Genomic DNA, 15,469 nt, shown 5'->3' with positions numbered 1-15,469 from the left:
TCAAGAGTTGATAGAATAGAGGAATGATGTTGACCCTAAGTGTGGTAAGAAGACAAAACATCATAATCAATTGATACAAGTTTTCTAACCTATATGGGCTAAAATGGTCATATACCACTGTTTGGGAAAATATATCACCTTTTTGAAAACTCGATTTTGTAAAACTCGAATTTCCTGTGTAACTCAAGTTCTAGAAACTTGAGTTCTTTGAAAAAATAGCCTTTAAATTTTTCATGTTATTTTTTATGGAACTCAAGTTCCATGAACTCGAGTACTAGGAAAAACTCGAGTTCCTCAAACTTGAGTACCCAATTAATGGTAGATCCCTACATATTTCAGAAACAGTGGTAAATTATAAAATATTTTCAAAAACAGTGGTATCTGGCCATTTTGGCCAATCTATATGAGCATGGTATATAAAAATTGAAATTTAAACTCATAGAAAATAGATTAGCCAATTTAATTAGGATTTTTTTAGTGTTGGGTTGCATGATATATCTAAGGAGAATTTGGAGAACAAATGGATGATTTGCACTTTGCAGCAAACTGAATATAAGCTTTTCTTGAGTAAGCAAACTATGCTTTTAGTAGATGCTACTAAGTCATCATTATCATCAGCCCAACCTTAGATAGTTACTTTTGTAAATTCATAATTTTTTTTTAATAATTTCTGTAGGGATGAAAGGCCCATGAATGTATATTATGTCGTGGGCCTTGTCTGAGGATAGATAAACGTTAGCAAAGAGATACACAATGATCCTGGTCATAAGGGTTTGGGAAGATCGTCCGAGAAGAAGTGCCTCCTCGGCTTGACAGAGTAAAGGTCAGAAGAATTGACTTGCCATCAAAGGCAATACTCCGAGCAGTTCTACTGGTAAGGATAAACATCAGGAGGGAATAGGACAAAGGGAAGCTAAGATATATCTAAGAAAAAGTTGCTATCATAGTATTAAATGCTTTGTAGCTAACTTTTTGGCTGCATTGATGTGGAGGTGATACTTGAATAATGATATTCAGCCTTACAGCTATTTCCAAAGATTTCAAGAAGTGCTGATGGGACAAAAATCAAGATAGGCAACTTGATCTACACGTGGAAGGTGGAGTTGAAGAAAAACAAGAGAATATAAGGAAGAAAGACCCCATTACAAGGGGACATTTGAGAATCGGTAGAGAAGACACTGTAGAAATAGGAGCTGTAATTGTAATCAAGTTTAAGAGAAATATATATACAAGAGCTATTCTCCTCGGACATTGCCAAGGAAGATTTACTTTGCACAAAACCTGTTTATCTTTGTTTTTCTTGCCATTTTTAATCCAGTATGATTGTTGTCTAACTCATTGAAGTCTAATTTCAAGCTCACTCTCTACAAATTCATTGTGTTGGACTCTTTGAGCCTTATCCTTTTATCTTTTGGGCTTAGGATAAAACCGCCTCCCTACAATTTCAATTTGGTTATTCTATATGTCTTCTAGTTTTTTTTCTAATTTGAACTCTAGGGTTTGAGTAGTTTCTACCTTTGTGGAATTGTAGGAGTTAAATCTTAAATGAACATTATTATCTTCGACAACTCTTTTATAATAATGTGAGACTGTTTTGGGAACTTTTCTTCACCACTTTCTTCAAGGTGTTAAAGTTGTTGATAAGAGGATAGCAAAAGCAGGATTTCAACATCATTTGACCTAGTGAAAAGTCTTTGACGTCTACATTTTTATTATCATATGAACCATGTATTATAATGAATCCAATATATAGGATATTTGTCAGTATATTTGCTAAAGGCTAAACCTAAATTTTTTTTAATGTTTTTTATTGTTGTTGTTGAGAAGCAAACACCCACACACACACAAGGGAGAGGGATTGAGGCTCAAACACTAAAGGCACACCGATAAACTCCACTAAACCAAGTTTTAGTGTATTTTTAGAAACCACAAAACCTAGATTAGTTGTATTTTAAAGCATGCTTACTTAAAATTTATGATTATTTTGCTTGCACAACAAATTGGATTGCGCATAGGCCTTAACTAGGATTGATTTTGATACTTTAACAACATTATTTCATATGGACTTTGATGCAAGATTTAGATTTTTAACTTTATCCTTATACATTTTTTTTGGTTGATTGGGACTTTAATTATCCAATCTTGTTGTTTTAAGTTTCAAGAATCTTATAGCTAAATTGGCAATAATTTGGAAACTCTTGATATTTCAATAGAGACATTCAAGGTTTAAGGTCTCCATTTCCCATGGTAATTGTTGAATTATATTGAAAAAAAAAACTTGGGATTTCAGAGACAATACATACGTAAAAATTGATTAATCAACATCATGAGAAATGTTTGAGATGTGCAACAAAGTGTAGTAGAAAAAGGAGAAATCACCGTACTAGGAGTATTAGATAGAAATCCTAATAGAGTTCATATGGCATCAATGAGTTCTAGCATCATTGACTTCATAAACCTCCACATGAAATTCAAAGTTCATATTAGACTTATAAACCAGGTGGCAATTTCTTTTCTACCCTAACCTTGAGTTAGTAGCATATATCTAGGACCATTTGTATGATGGGCTCACACAGGGTTACTAAATCCCACTTCAAAGTGGTCCATTTATATTGGAGACCCCAGTGAAAACGAAATGCATTGACATTTGACAATATGTCAATGTGGTCCATTGATATGCTCACATAGGGTTACTAAATCCATTTTTTATTCATCAATTTTGTTTCGTTTTTAGTATTATTCAAAAAATGGCAAATTTGAGTCCTGTGGTTCTAGTCAAGCTTCTGGGGGAAATTAGGGTCGATGAAGGGGATCGAAAACTGTTTTGTTGCAAATTAGAAGCCTGATTCCTGCAATGGCAGAGGGTGATCTTTGGCCGAACGAGGGGTTCTATTTGAAGGTTTTTTATTATCAAATGCTACGTATGTGCCTTCGCCTCAAGAGCAGAATGATATGGCCTTTTGTAATAATTAAATTGCAACTCAAGTAGTAATATAATGACAAAAAATCACCACAATAAAGTAAATAAGTGATGATCATTAAATTGAACTCATGCAAAAGAACTCTTGTTACTGAATGAACTAATTTCTGTATAGCATCCATCCTTTGTTTAAGATAGTAAAACCATGGTCCATTTACAATGTAAGTTTAGTTGACAAATCTCATGGAATCACTAAAGAATATCCAAGCAAGAAAAAAACAAAGACAAAGACAAAGACATGCACACAACAATTTACAGTCTAGAACAGAACAAGTAGAAAAAAAAGAAAAAAAAAGAAGTGATTGACAAAACAATGTAGTGTTTACCAAAGAATATGAAAACAAAGAGGCTATTTTGTGGTTACGAGGTTCTTGTTGCCTTAATGGACTCCAGCATCTGCTCTGATAGCTTGCTGAGTCCCTCAAACAGTACTTCAAGATCTTCAAGATTGAAGGTTGAGTTTTTCTTGAAATCAACAAAATCTTTGGCGCTTTCAAATGGAATTTTATCAGTTGCCAGTTTGAAGTTTTTAGTGGCCTTCAGTACGTCGACCACTGGATCCAGATTAGTGAAGAGGTTCTGAATCTTGTCATCAACCGCAACTGGAATCTCCAATTGGCCTTGCCCTTCCCCTTGCCCTTGCGCATCAAAACCTATGAAGCACGGGTGCGTTTTAGGATTCGGGTGCAGGTGCGGGACTCGGCAATTTTTGAAAAAGTAGGGTGCAGGTGCGGGTGCGGCCATTAAAAAATTATTAAAAATATTTTTATTTATATTTTTAATATATTGCTAAGCATACTTTTTCACATTATATAAACATATACCAAATTTAAGAGCAATAGTAGATAATAACTAAAACATGATGTTCATAAATTAAATACAACCCATAAGATTGAAACTAAAACATTCCATGATGTTCGAAAATTAGAATACAACTCACAAGTTTGAAACTAAAACAATATAAAAAATAATCAACAAGACAATCAAACACCAACATCATCATCATCAAGATCAATAGCTTCACTTCGAACTTCACTTTCACTAGTACTAACACTAGTGCTAGCATTTCCAATAACCATGGCCTCCAACTTTGGCTCATCAAGTGTAAGGGCTGCATTCTTAAGAATTCCAACTCCTCCATGTATGTCGCTCTCATTCCAAGAGTCTCCTGCAATATCCCACATCTTTGTTTCTCTATATACGTACTCCTCATTGTGCCTTGACAAGAGTTGAAGATTAGAATGCACATATACCAAATCCTCAACGCGTACAGGAGCCATTTTGTTTCTTTTTAAGGAATTAATGAATTTGTATGTGCTCCAATTCCCCTCAGCACATGAGGATGAACAAGGTTGTCCAAGAAATTTAGCGGTAAGGGTTTGAAGAGTTGGAAATGTGGAGCCATGGTATTGCCACCAAATCAAAGGTTGTAAGACCTACCTATCTGTCAAGACATCTGATGAAGGAAACCTCCCTCCTGAAAATGCAGCAAACTCAAACTTCACCACCTTTAATTCATTCACATCTTCAAAGTATCGATCCAAAAACTTGCTCATTTCCATAGAAATTTCATGATCCCAATGTGAAGGGATGCATTTTAGATTCTTTGAAAGCCATTCAATGGAGTAATACCTAGTTAAAGATTAAAAAACAAATATAGATGAAACGTGTGTTTTACTAGAAGGGGGAACTAAAGAAAATAGAAAATAAATGTACTTACTTAGGATTTAAGGAATGAGCTAAGTAATGTAGTGGTGTACAATTTTTATTCAATCGATCAATGAGTATATCATACACCACACCCCAAAATGAGCTATACTCATCATCTTCCAACCCTTCGTGCCAATATATTGCTGCCTTCACCTTTTCTATCATTGAATCCCACATCTCATATACAAAATGAAGACAATGCTTATCTGTGTCAGCTACTTGTAGCATATCATAAATAGGTGCTGTGAATTCAAAGATATAATCAACACTATCCCACCAAAAATCACTTAAAATCATATCTTTCACCTTTTGAGCTTTTCCAACATCATCCTCCCTATAAGAAGCCCATTGCTCACTAATAGCCATGGCTTGAAGGCATCTTTTTATCAACTTCAACCTTTTTAGCATTATAACAACTGAAGCAAATCTAGTATCAGCAACTTGGAGTAGTTTTAATGGACAAAATTCATTAAACATTGCCAACCTCATTGAATGATTCATGATAAAAACGCGTATGAAGGATGCATCAGCAGCAATACGTGTAATCCAACTACATTCCTCATATATAACTTCATTCTTTTCAGTGTTTTTAGTTGCACAAATATTCTTCAAAGTTAGATTGAGAGTGTGGACAACATAGGGTGTCCAAAATATTTTGGGATACTTACCCTCAATAAGAGCTCCAACAGACTTCATCACATTAGCATTATCATTGATGACTTGGACAACTTTGTCATGTGCAATCTCTTTTATAGCATCCCTTAACACCCCAGAAATATAATGTTTGTCTTTGAACTCACTTGACCCATCAATTGCCTTTATAAACACTGGACCCCTATCTGATACAGTCATAATATTAATAAGAGGCCTCCTTTGTGGATTTGACCATTCATCGGAAACTATACTTACACCATTTTCAAGCCAAAAGTCCTTAATTGGTTTCAAAAGTCTATCAACATGAGCCTTTTCTCTTTGCAAAAGTGTTGTTCTCAAGGCATTGTATCCAGGAGGAACATAACCTGGAATGCTATGAGTAGCGGCATATGAATAGGAACTACGATAATATAGGTTTCTTGCAAAGTTGAACGGAAGCCCACTGATGTAAAACATTCTACCAATTTTACTATCCAATTCATGTCTAACATTATTCTAGAATGCTCTCTCTATCGTAGGATTCACAATCACCTTCCTCCTCTTATTACCATAAAAGGGATTTGTACTATCACTCTCTTCCTATGTCCGAAATGAGGGAATAGGCCCAATAGGCCCACGACCTGGGGGAGGTGGGGGTAAGGGAATTTGTCTTCTCCATTCTCTCTCTAACTTATCATTCTCAATCTAATCATACATTTGCTGCATTTCCAACCTATGGCTCAGTGTCACATTAGGGCATACTTTAATACCTTTATTAATAATATTTAATAAATGAGCCTTAACCCTATAATAGGATCCCAAATAAACTTTACCACAATAGTTGCATTTAAAGTGTGTGTTTCGAACTGATTTAACAGTAGAATCAGGTGGTTTTTCTATTTTTGTCACATATTGCCAAAGAGGAGCTTCATCATTTGGCACTTCTTCATTAGATGAAGGTGAACTTTTTGTGCTATTAGCTTCATCCATTGCAAATTCAACAGATTCAATTTAACTTACAAATAATTTTCAAATATATAATAACTATTAACTAAATAAAAAATGAAACCCTAGTGTCACAAGACTCACAACATTACACAGACAGCTTATATAAAAATAAAAATAAATCAGATCACCACAGATTCACAATCACAAATCACAAAGAGTAATAATAACTATTAACTAAATAAAAAATCAACTATTAACTATTAACTAAGAGTGTGAGAGCTATGATACTTGAGGGGAGACAGAGAGCAGCGGAGACAGAGAGTGAGAGTGAGTTGAGATGGAGAGTGAGTTGAGTCTTGAGAGTGTGAGAGTGAGTTGAGACTTGAGGCGTGGAGCACAGCACGAGCACAAAGACCTCAGACCAGGGAGGCAGAGAGTGGGAGAGAGGTAGAGAGGCGAGAGCTGAAGTGTGAAGGGTTGAAGGCTGAAGAGAAGTGAGAAGTGATATAGGGTTTTGTGATTTTTTCCAAACGGAGCGTTTTGCACCTTTTGTTTTTTTTTGGCCAAGCCAAATGGTGCATTTCGCACCTTCTGTTATTTTTTTTTTTTTGAATTTTGGCTGCATCGGCTAGTTCATGTCGGTATCGGTGGTTGCGCCCGATAAGGACTGAATCAACGAGAATCGGCCTGATTTTGCACGCGTTGGCCTGAATCGGTGCGTATTGCGCTGAGAGAAAAAAAAAAAGACGCAGCACAGATGCGCAGGCAGTGGCGTAGCTTGCACGTCCCCATGTCGGACGCGGGTTCGATGGTCCAAACGCCGTGTCCGTGCTTCATAGATCAAAACTGGCCTCACCATGACTATCACCATAGCCATACGATGGGTTATCATGAACCCACCAAGAACCATATGGACTTCTTCATCTTCTTTGAGTTGCTTCCATGCTTCATTCAACTCTGACAGAACCCACTTTTCTAGGAAATAGAGATTCTTGGACAAGCCTTCTTCTTTAAAAGAAGCCAATTCCATGGAATCCAACAGTTCTAGATATTGGTTTACTTCTTCTTCGGACAACTTGTGATCTTGATGAATGGATAAAAGTATGTTACGTCGATCATTGATCAGTTCTGTTCGGCGTGCAAACAATTTGGATTCTTCAGTTGTTAATTGGATCGTGTTGGGTTTATTTCAACAATTTACTTTTGCAATAAAGCAAAATGAACAATACACAGATCTAAGAATAAGCAATAACACAAATAGATGTGATAGACAAAAACAATAAACAAATACTGAATATATATATATATATATATATATAAATATAAAGAGAAATCTAATAATAATTAAAACTCACAGACCAAATGCGTGAAGGATTAACAATTCAGATCAAGTCTTGTGTTTAACACAATCTTCTTAAAGCAGATTTAGTCCCTCACACAATCACTGTGGTGCTTTGAGACTCACGGACGTTTGCTTCCAAGATAAAATGATCTACAACACAAAAACGAAGCACACAAGGTCGTGCTCTGCGAACTACTCAATATCTCTTTTTCTCTCTTTGACACAAAATGAAATGCACAAAATATTCTCACTGTGAGAGTTTTCCTGAAAAGTAGTTTTTTTTTTAATATAAATAAGGGACTATGTAAAAATTATCCGTTACTGAACAGGCGCTCTATTTCAGTAATAACTGTTGTGCACAGACTAACTGACTCAACAAATTAAAATAATAAAATATTATTATTTGGACAAGTAGACCCAGTCCACATATGCTAAAAGTCCAACCTAATGTCTAACTCATGAGCATATAAACCTATATATTATCTATTTTCTTTCCTATATGGGACACATGATTTTTACCACTTATAATAACATCTTCAAGTGAACATAGAAAACATCAATTTCGTATTCACTCTATGCTATTTTTCCAACAATCCCCCACATGAATAGAAATTGATAAACACAAAGTAAATGATGATGCAGACACAGAGAGAGTAGAAGAAAAGTTACCGTATCAGGAGAAGTAGCTTTTGGCCATGAACTTTCCTTTGTGAAATACTATCGGATATACTAGCTAACCAGTGAACATGATGTCTTGAACTGTTCAGCCGTTTGTGTATACTAAGATAATAGAATTCACACAGCTCCTTTTCGGACATATTTCGTTCTTATAATTGTTTTCATTTCGGCCCTGAACATATCCTAGTAAATTTATAAAGTGCTTTAGAGAATTCAGTCTTAAAACTCTCATGGAAGCGGCCCACTTCACACTCATATAGGTGATTCATATTAAGAGTATCTCACTATACCCCACTCGGAATTCCAAGATATAAGAATCATTAAAAGCAAAACTTACCCTAAACATCGCTTACAAGCATCACTATTTCATCATAGGAACAGGCAGGAGATGTAATCTCCATAGTGATAAAAACTAGTCTCCACAATTTTGTTGTCCCTTTGAAAACCTAGATCTTAGGATCTCCAGTCAACTAGGTGGGGTTACTGTCATGGAAACTTTAGGTTATAGGCTTTAATCCTATTCCCCTTGATGAGCAGTTTACTTACTCTTCACTCAAACAACTAATTATGGATCTATTTTATAATTTGGAACAATTTTCATTTGAGAGCAACTGCCTTATGGTAATATGTCTTTGACGAATATGTCAAGACCTACCATAACTATGTGTACTACCAAGACACTTAATTGGTAATTACACATTTAGAAATAGGTAGCATATTTCTCATGTCATTTTTTTGTATCTCAATTAAACCTCTTTAAATAAGCCACCTTTTTTTTTTAAAGAAGACACCCCCACATTTAAAGAATTATAAAAAAGTTATTTGACCTTTCCATAATCCATAGTGTCTTACACGTTTTCTTTGAGGTTAGAAAATATAATATTAGCAAATGAACTCTTCCTTTTGATATATCCAACACCTTTCACACGTGGGAATGTTTTTCCTCTTATGTCTTACTTTGACACTGAACAAGTTCACATGGTTTAAGCATAATAAATAATCTTAAAAGTCTAATTTGTCAATTCATATGCCAACACAACTTTTCCATCTGTAATATGCCAAACTACTTTCTCTAAAAAGCAAACAAGAGGAAAGTTGAAAGAGTCTTATACATAAATATAGAGAAGCCAAAAAGTAATAAACTAGTCTAGATATTTACATTAAACACATATATAAGTCAACTGAAGATATATATATATATATATATATATATATAATATAATATAAGTCATCTTTATATCACACAACTACAACATTACACTTAAATTATTACAAACCAAATCCACACTTGCAATAATCCAGATTTACTCTATATTAATTTTGAATAGCCCATTGCTCATATAACCCTTTCCCACGTACATGTCATTCTTTGTGAGTACAAACTTGTCAGATTCAATGACCAATTTGAAACCATTTTTACTCAAAAGTGAGCAAGAAACAAGATTCTTATGAATATCTGGCACATGCAGCACATCATTCAAAGTAAGTTTCTTGCCTGAAATCATCTTCAATATTGCCTTTCCTTTTCCTACAACCTTAGAGGTTGAGGAATTCCCCATGAATATTTCTTTTCCATTGTCCATAGGATGGTATGAAGAAAACAAATTCTGATCTAAACATACATGGCGAGTAGAACCAGTGTCCATCCACCATTCCTTGGTATCTCCTCCTACCAAATTCACTTTAGAAATCACTGCAGAAAGGTCTATATCATCCACATCTTTAGAAAGATTTTCCACTTCAGTAACGTTGGCTTGAAAGACTTTCTTGGTCCCTTGATTTTTACGCTTATGGCAGTCCTTAGCACAATGCCCCATCTCGCCACACACATAGCATTTTCCATTGAACTTTGTAAAGTTACTCCCACTAGTTCCTTGACTTAAACTTTCACCAGAGTACTTTCTCTTATTTTTATTATGCTTCACAATGTTTGCTTTAGATTCCATGTAGTGATTTTATGAAGAGTGATTGTCTTCCTCAATTCTCAATCTTACAATCAAGTTTTCAAGCCGCATCTCCTTGCGCTTATGCTTCAGGTAATTTTTGAAATCTTTCCAAGATGGATGCAGTTTCTGAATGATAGTAGCCACTTAAAATGATTCACTTACAGACATACCCTCAGCATATATTTCATGTAAGATTACCTGAAGCTCTTGCACTTGACTAAGTACAGTTTTGGAATCCACCATTTTGTAATCCAGAAGTTTGCCCACAATGAACTTTTTAGTTCCAGCATCTTTTGTCTTGTATTTCTTATTTAAGGAATCCCACAATTCTTTTGCTGTCTTGATTGAACTATACACATTATACAATGTGTTTTTCAATCCATTCAAAATATAGTTTTTGCACAGGAAGTCAGCATGTTTCCATGCTTCCACAGCAATAACCACTTGCCTATTTGTCTCATTTTCCTTGAGTTTTAGAGCATTCTCATACAAGAATTTTGTCAAATTTAGGGTTGTGAGATAGAATAACATTTTTTATTGCCATCTCTTAAATTTAGTACCATTGAATTTCTCTGGTTTTTCTCCATGATTAACAGGAATAGTAATAGGGGCAGCAACAGACACAATTTCATTTGACATTTCTGTCAAAATAAAACTCTATCAGATTGAATTCTCAAAATCCAATTGAAGCATTGTTTTATATTACACAACAACCAAAATATATAGACATGGCACTGCATTCAAGTATCACTTTAAAGTAAAAACTCATATACAATATAAAAAGCCATCTAGCCTTTATGCAATGTCAGAATATACAAAGAATTTTGATAGTAAAAGTATTCTACACAGGTACCAAAGCAATACAATCAAAATTTAAGAGAACATGAATCTGTACAAAAGACAAATCAACAACTGACAAGCACTTAGAAGACTACACAATACATAGCCAACGGAGTAACAAAGGTTTAGAGCCATGTGAATAAGAAAGATCATAGCATATATAATATACAATATACAGAATTGCAGAAAAAGAGCAGCACAGTACACATACACTAAACTATAGACTCTAAACATTGCCCAGCCAAGCAAATAAGACAAACAAGCTTAACATCAAATAGTATATTATACAAAAGATATTTAAATAGAGAAAGAATTCTACATATAGAGTATCTAAGAAACACAATCCTGCAAATATATTGCTTAGTCAAACAAAGATTAAAGAAGAGAAATATCCTAATATAATAATATAAAAGGAAGAAGGAAAGATCAAGTAAAACAAAGTTTAATAAATGTCAATCCTCAAAATAGAATTGATACCTTTTTAGTTTCTACACGGCATTGAAAGATTATCAATATCTCTAAGTTTAGTCGGTGATTGAATCGCAAAGATTCTGTATGCACAAGTACACAAAACTAATCGCAAAGTTGCCTAACCATCTGTAACTCTAAGAATTTAAATGGATAATTCTTAAACACAATTACCGTAAAAAATCCTTTTACATAATTCATAAAAGGTAAATTACGAAATCAAGAAAATCTGCTTTAAGACTGTTGGCTTTATTTCAACAATTTACTTTTGCGATAAAGCAAAATGAACAATACACATCTAAGATTAAGCAAAAACACAAATAGATGTGATAAGCAAAAGCAATAAATAAATACTGAATATATATATATATATATATATATATAGAGAGAGAGAGAGAGAGAGAGAGAGAGAGAGAGAGATATCTGCAAATAATTAAAACTCACCAACCAAATGCGTGAAGGATGAACAATTCAAATCAAGTCTTGTGTTTGACACAATCTCCTTAAAACAGATTTCGCCTCTCACATAATCACTGTGGTGCTTTGAGACTCACGGAAATTTGTCTCCCAAGATAAAATAATCTATAGCATAAAAACGAAGTGCACACAAGGTCGTGCTCTGCGAACTACTCAATGTCTCTTTCTTTCTCTTTGACACAAAATGAAATGCACAAAATATTCTCACTGGGAGAGTTTAATTATACGTTACTGAATAAACACTTTGTTTCAGTAATAACTGCTGTGCACAGACTAATTGACTCAACAAATTAAAATAATAAAATATTATTATTTGAACAAGTAGGTTCAGTCCACATGTACCAAAAGCTCAACCCAATGTCCAACTCATGAGCATATATATAAACTCATATATTATATATTTCCTTTCCTATGTGAGACATAGGATTTTTACCACTGATAATAATATTTTCAAGTGAACATAGAAAATATCAATTTCTTATTCACTCCATGCTATTTTTCCAACAGATCGTTGAACTCCAATGGTTGTTAGGCTCCATAAGAAGAGGGAGAGACAAGACTAGAGGTATAGTTCTTGATGTTTGTTTGTTTAGGGAGAGAGAGAGAGGGAGGTAAATCTTGATGTTTATGTTTGTTTAGGGAGAGAGAGAGGGAGAGAGAGATAATTCTTGATGTTTCTGTTTGTGAGAGAGAGAGAGAGAGAGAATTCAGGCAGAGAGAGAGGGAGGGAGTTCTTTTGGTTTTTGATTTAAACAAAGGAGTATTTATAATTTGCTTTTTGATTTGTTTAGGCAGAGAGAGATGGCATCGGCTTTCTACACCGACAGATTGTTAACTGGACTGGGCCCTAAAATGGAAAGCCATCTTAATTATCAGTTGAGACTGGAGCTATTTGGGTCCAACCATACCTGGTGGTCTAGTCTAGGGACCAGGAGTCTGGGCCCTAATTAATACATCATATTTTTGTATATTGTATGTCATTAGCGTAAATGACTCTCTTGATAGACTCAAGCGGTCAAGCATAACTAAGTTTGTATTTGTGCATCTTAAAATTAGAATTCTGTTATCAAAGGTAGATCAAACTAGAACGGTATTGCTGGTTTAGAGAAAGAACTTGTATCTTATAATTGGGATTGCTAGAGGAATGCTTTACCTCCACCAAGGCTCAAGATCCTGAATATCCATAGGAATGGGAAATGATTTATCATATGGTGAGATGGGTTGAAAGATTTCAGGTCTTGGTGTGGCTAGATTCTAGAATATCCAAAGCAAGTCAAACTCTAGCTAATACAAAGAAGGTGGTTTGGAGAATGTAATACAAAAACACTAGAACCTTATCAATGGACTGTCAATCTATCTTATGCGTAATATAGAATTTATGTCTTTGGCCTAAATAAATAAGAGCTAATGTGAATGAAGTTTGCCTCTAAGGTTACATGCAAAGGCAATGCAGTGGTCACATGTTATTTGAGTATGCATAGAGTGGGTCTCAATGAAATTTGATGTGTAGCTTCAATGTGGTGATCATTTTGACAATCCAATATTATAGAGAAAAGGTACTCATCTGCTCTTAATAGTGTTCCCAGACTGTCCTTTACTCCTTTTTGTACTTTACTAAGAGAGTTTCATAAGCTATTTCTGGCATGGAACTTGTGTGAAGAAGACAAAGCTCTTGAGCCTTGTCTTCTTAAACCACTCTTGCACCCCCAGCCCCCCAGGTCTCATCATCGGCAACCTTTTCCCCACCCCCCGATCTCTCAATGCCAATTATCACTTCCTTCTCTGATTTCTCTTATTACTGGCATCAATATTCACCCCCGAATCTACCTTGATGCCCTCTTTTTTTGTCCCCCCCACCTCTGTTGGAGTAAGTGTGTTTCAAACTCTTAAACTATGCTTGTGTCCCACATTGGTTAGAGATGAGCTCTCATATAGGTTTATAAACCATTGCACCTTAAGTGGTAGATTGAAAGAAATGGGCTAAGGGTTAGAGTTCGGCTTGGGTTGAACTTAGACTTGTCTCTATCTCTCTTGGGCCTCATTCCTTTTCTTCCCTTTTGCCTTAGCCTAATCTGATTCTGCCCGTTGGGGCATTTAATTTGCAGCTTGTTAGGGCATTTAATATGCAGCCCATTGGCATGTACAGTAGTCGTTGGTGCACAGCCCAACAGCCCTCACATAATTAGCTTAAAACCCTAAAAAATCATACTATTCAACACTGATAATTTCTCTTTTCTTCTCTAGCCATATCCCTCTGTTTTGCTCCTTTTTTTTTCTTTGCTGCACACAAATTTCAGCACAGAAATTTCAATTTCATTATTTTTTTAAGAAAAGGAAAGGCAAGTAAGGTTGTTCCTAGTTCTTCTTGATTGAGTATGTGACCAACTTGAAGAAATTGCTATAGTCTAATCTTGGGGGGTTGTTCGGCCAAGAGAGCCATTCACACCGAGTTCTACTCCGGGTGGCACGAATCAATCTTTAAAGACAACACATTTTGCGTGATTTTATAGTTTGTGAGATTTTTCTAACTCTATCTATTTATTTTTGTCATTGCTAAATTTTTAGGGTTTCTATTGTTGAATCAAAACTTGTTTATTTAGCCATATTTTTCAACAATTTTAAAGGTTGATTAGTGTGTTTTAAAAATGAAGAAACAAGTTGTTGATTCTCTTAAGGTCATTTTGGAAATTACAAAACTTGAGGCTTTTGATGGAAATAATTTTAAGCGTTGGAAAGAAAGGGTTTTGCCCATCTTGGAATTTATCGAAATTGATCGGGTTCTTTATGAGCCTAAACCCGAAGATGATCTTAAAAATATAGCAAAGTGGGAAAAAACAAATAAATTATGTGTTCATACTATTAAGTGTGGCTTATCTAACAAGTTGTTTGATAATTATTGTCATTTTACTTGTGCTAAAGATTTATGGGATGAACTTAATGGTCGTTATGGGTTTGAGGATGAGGGTGCTAAAAAGTTTGCTACGGCTAAATTTATGTTATTTCAAATGGTTGAGGAAAAAAGTGTTTCTAGTCAAATTGAAGATTTTCAAAAATTAGTATCCGACTTAGCTAAAGAGGATGATGTCTTACCCGAGAGGTTTGTGGCTCATGGCCTTGTGTTTAAGTTGCCGGATTGTTGGAAAGAGTATAAACACCGGTATAGCCACCATAGAACCTATTTGAATCTTCAATAAACTATTGTTGATATTCAAATTGAAGAAACAAATAGGATGTCAAAAAAGGTTTCTAGAGCTAAGGAATTTACTTCCAAGGCTAATATTGTAGATGGAGGACCCTCTAGACCTCCACAACATAATAAGAAACATGATTTCAAAGGAAAATGAAAATTTCATAATAAAAATGGCCCAAATCCTCAAATTCAAAAGAAAAAGGGTAATTGTTTTATTTGTGGCAAGGTAGGTCATTATACGGTAACATGTAGGGCGA

The 15,469-nt window shown here is 34.9% G+C and overlaps 2 protein-coding genes across 2 annotated transcripts; one reads left to right on the top strand and one right to left on the bottom strand.

Annotated features, from left to right (window-relative positions):
* Window positions 1–4,416: 4,416 nt before the first annotated feature.
* On the bottom strand, window positions 4,417–7,301 carry LOC142639469 (uncharacterized). Its single transcript, XM_075813640.1, has 4 exons — window positions 7,027–7,301; window positions 5,359–5,786; window positions 4,701–5,130; window positions 4,417–4,612 (listed from the first exon to the last, which is right to left on the bottom strand). The coding sequence occupies exons 1-4, from the start codon at window positions 7,299–7,301 to the stop codon at window positions 4,417–4,419; spliced, it is 1,329 nt and encodes a 442-aa protein (XP_075669755.1).
* A 7,366-nt stretch (window positions 7,302–14,667) lies between these two features.
* On the top strand, window positions 14,668–15,216 carry LOC142639468 (uncharacterized). The gene has a single exon (XM_075813639.1). The coding sequence runs from the start codon at window positions 14,668–14,670 to the stop codon at window positions 15,214–15,216; it is 549 nt and encodes a 182-aa protein (XP_075669754.1).
* Window positions 15,217–15,469: the final 253 nt, after the last annotated feature.

Source organism: Castanea sativa, chromosome 6 (assembly GCF_040712315.1).
Source record: "Castanea sativa cultivar Marrone di Chiusa Pesio chromosome 6, ASM4071231v1".
Lineage (NCBI taxonomy): Eukaryota > Viridiplantae > Streptophyta > Magnoliopsida > Fagales > Fagaceae > Castanea > Castanea sativa.
This window is presented reverse-complemented; position numbering and strand designations above follow the sequence as displayed.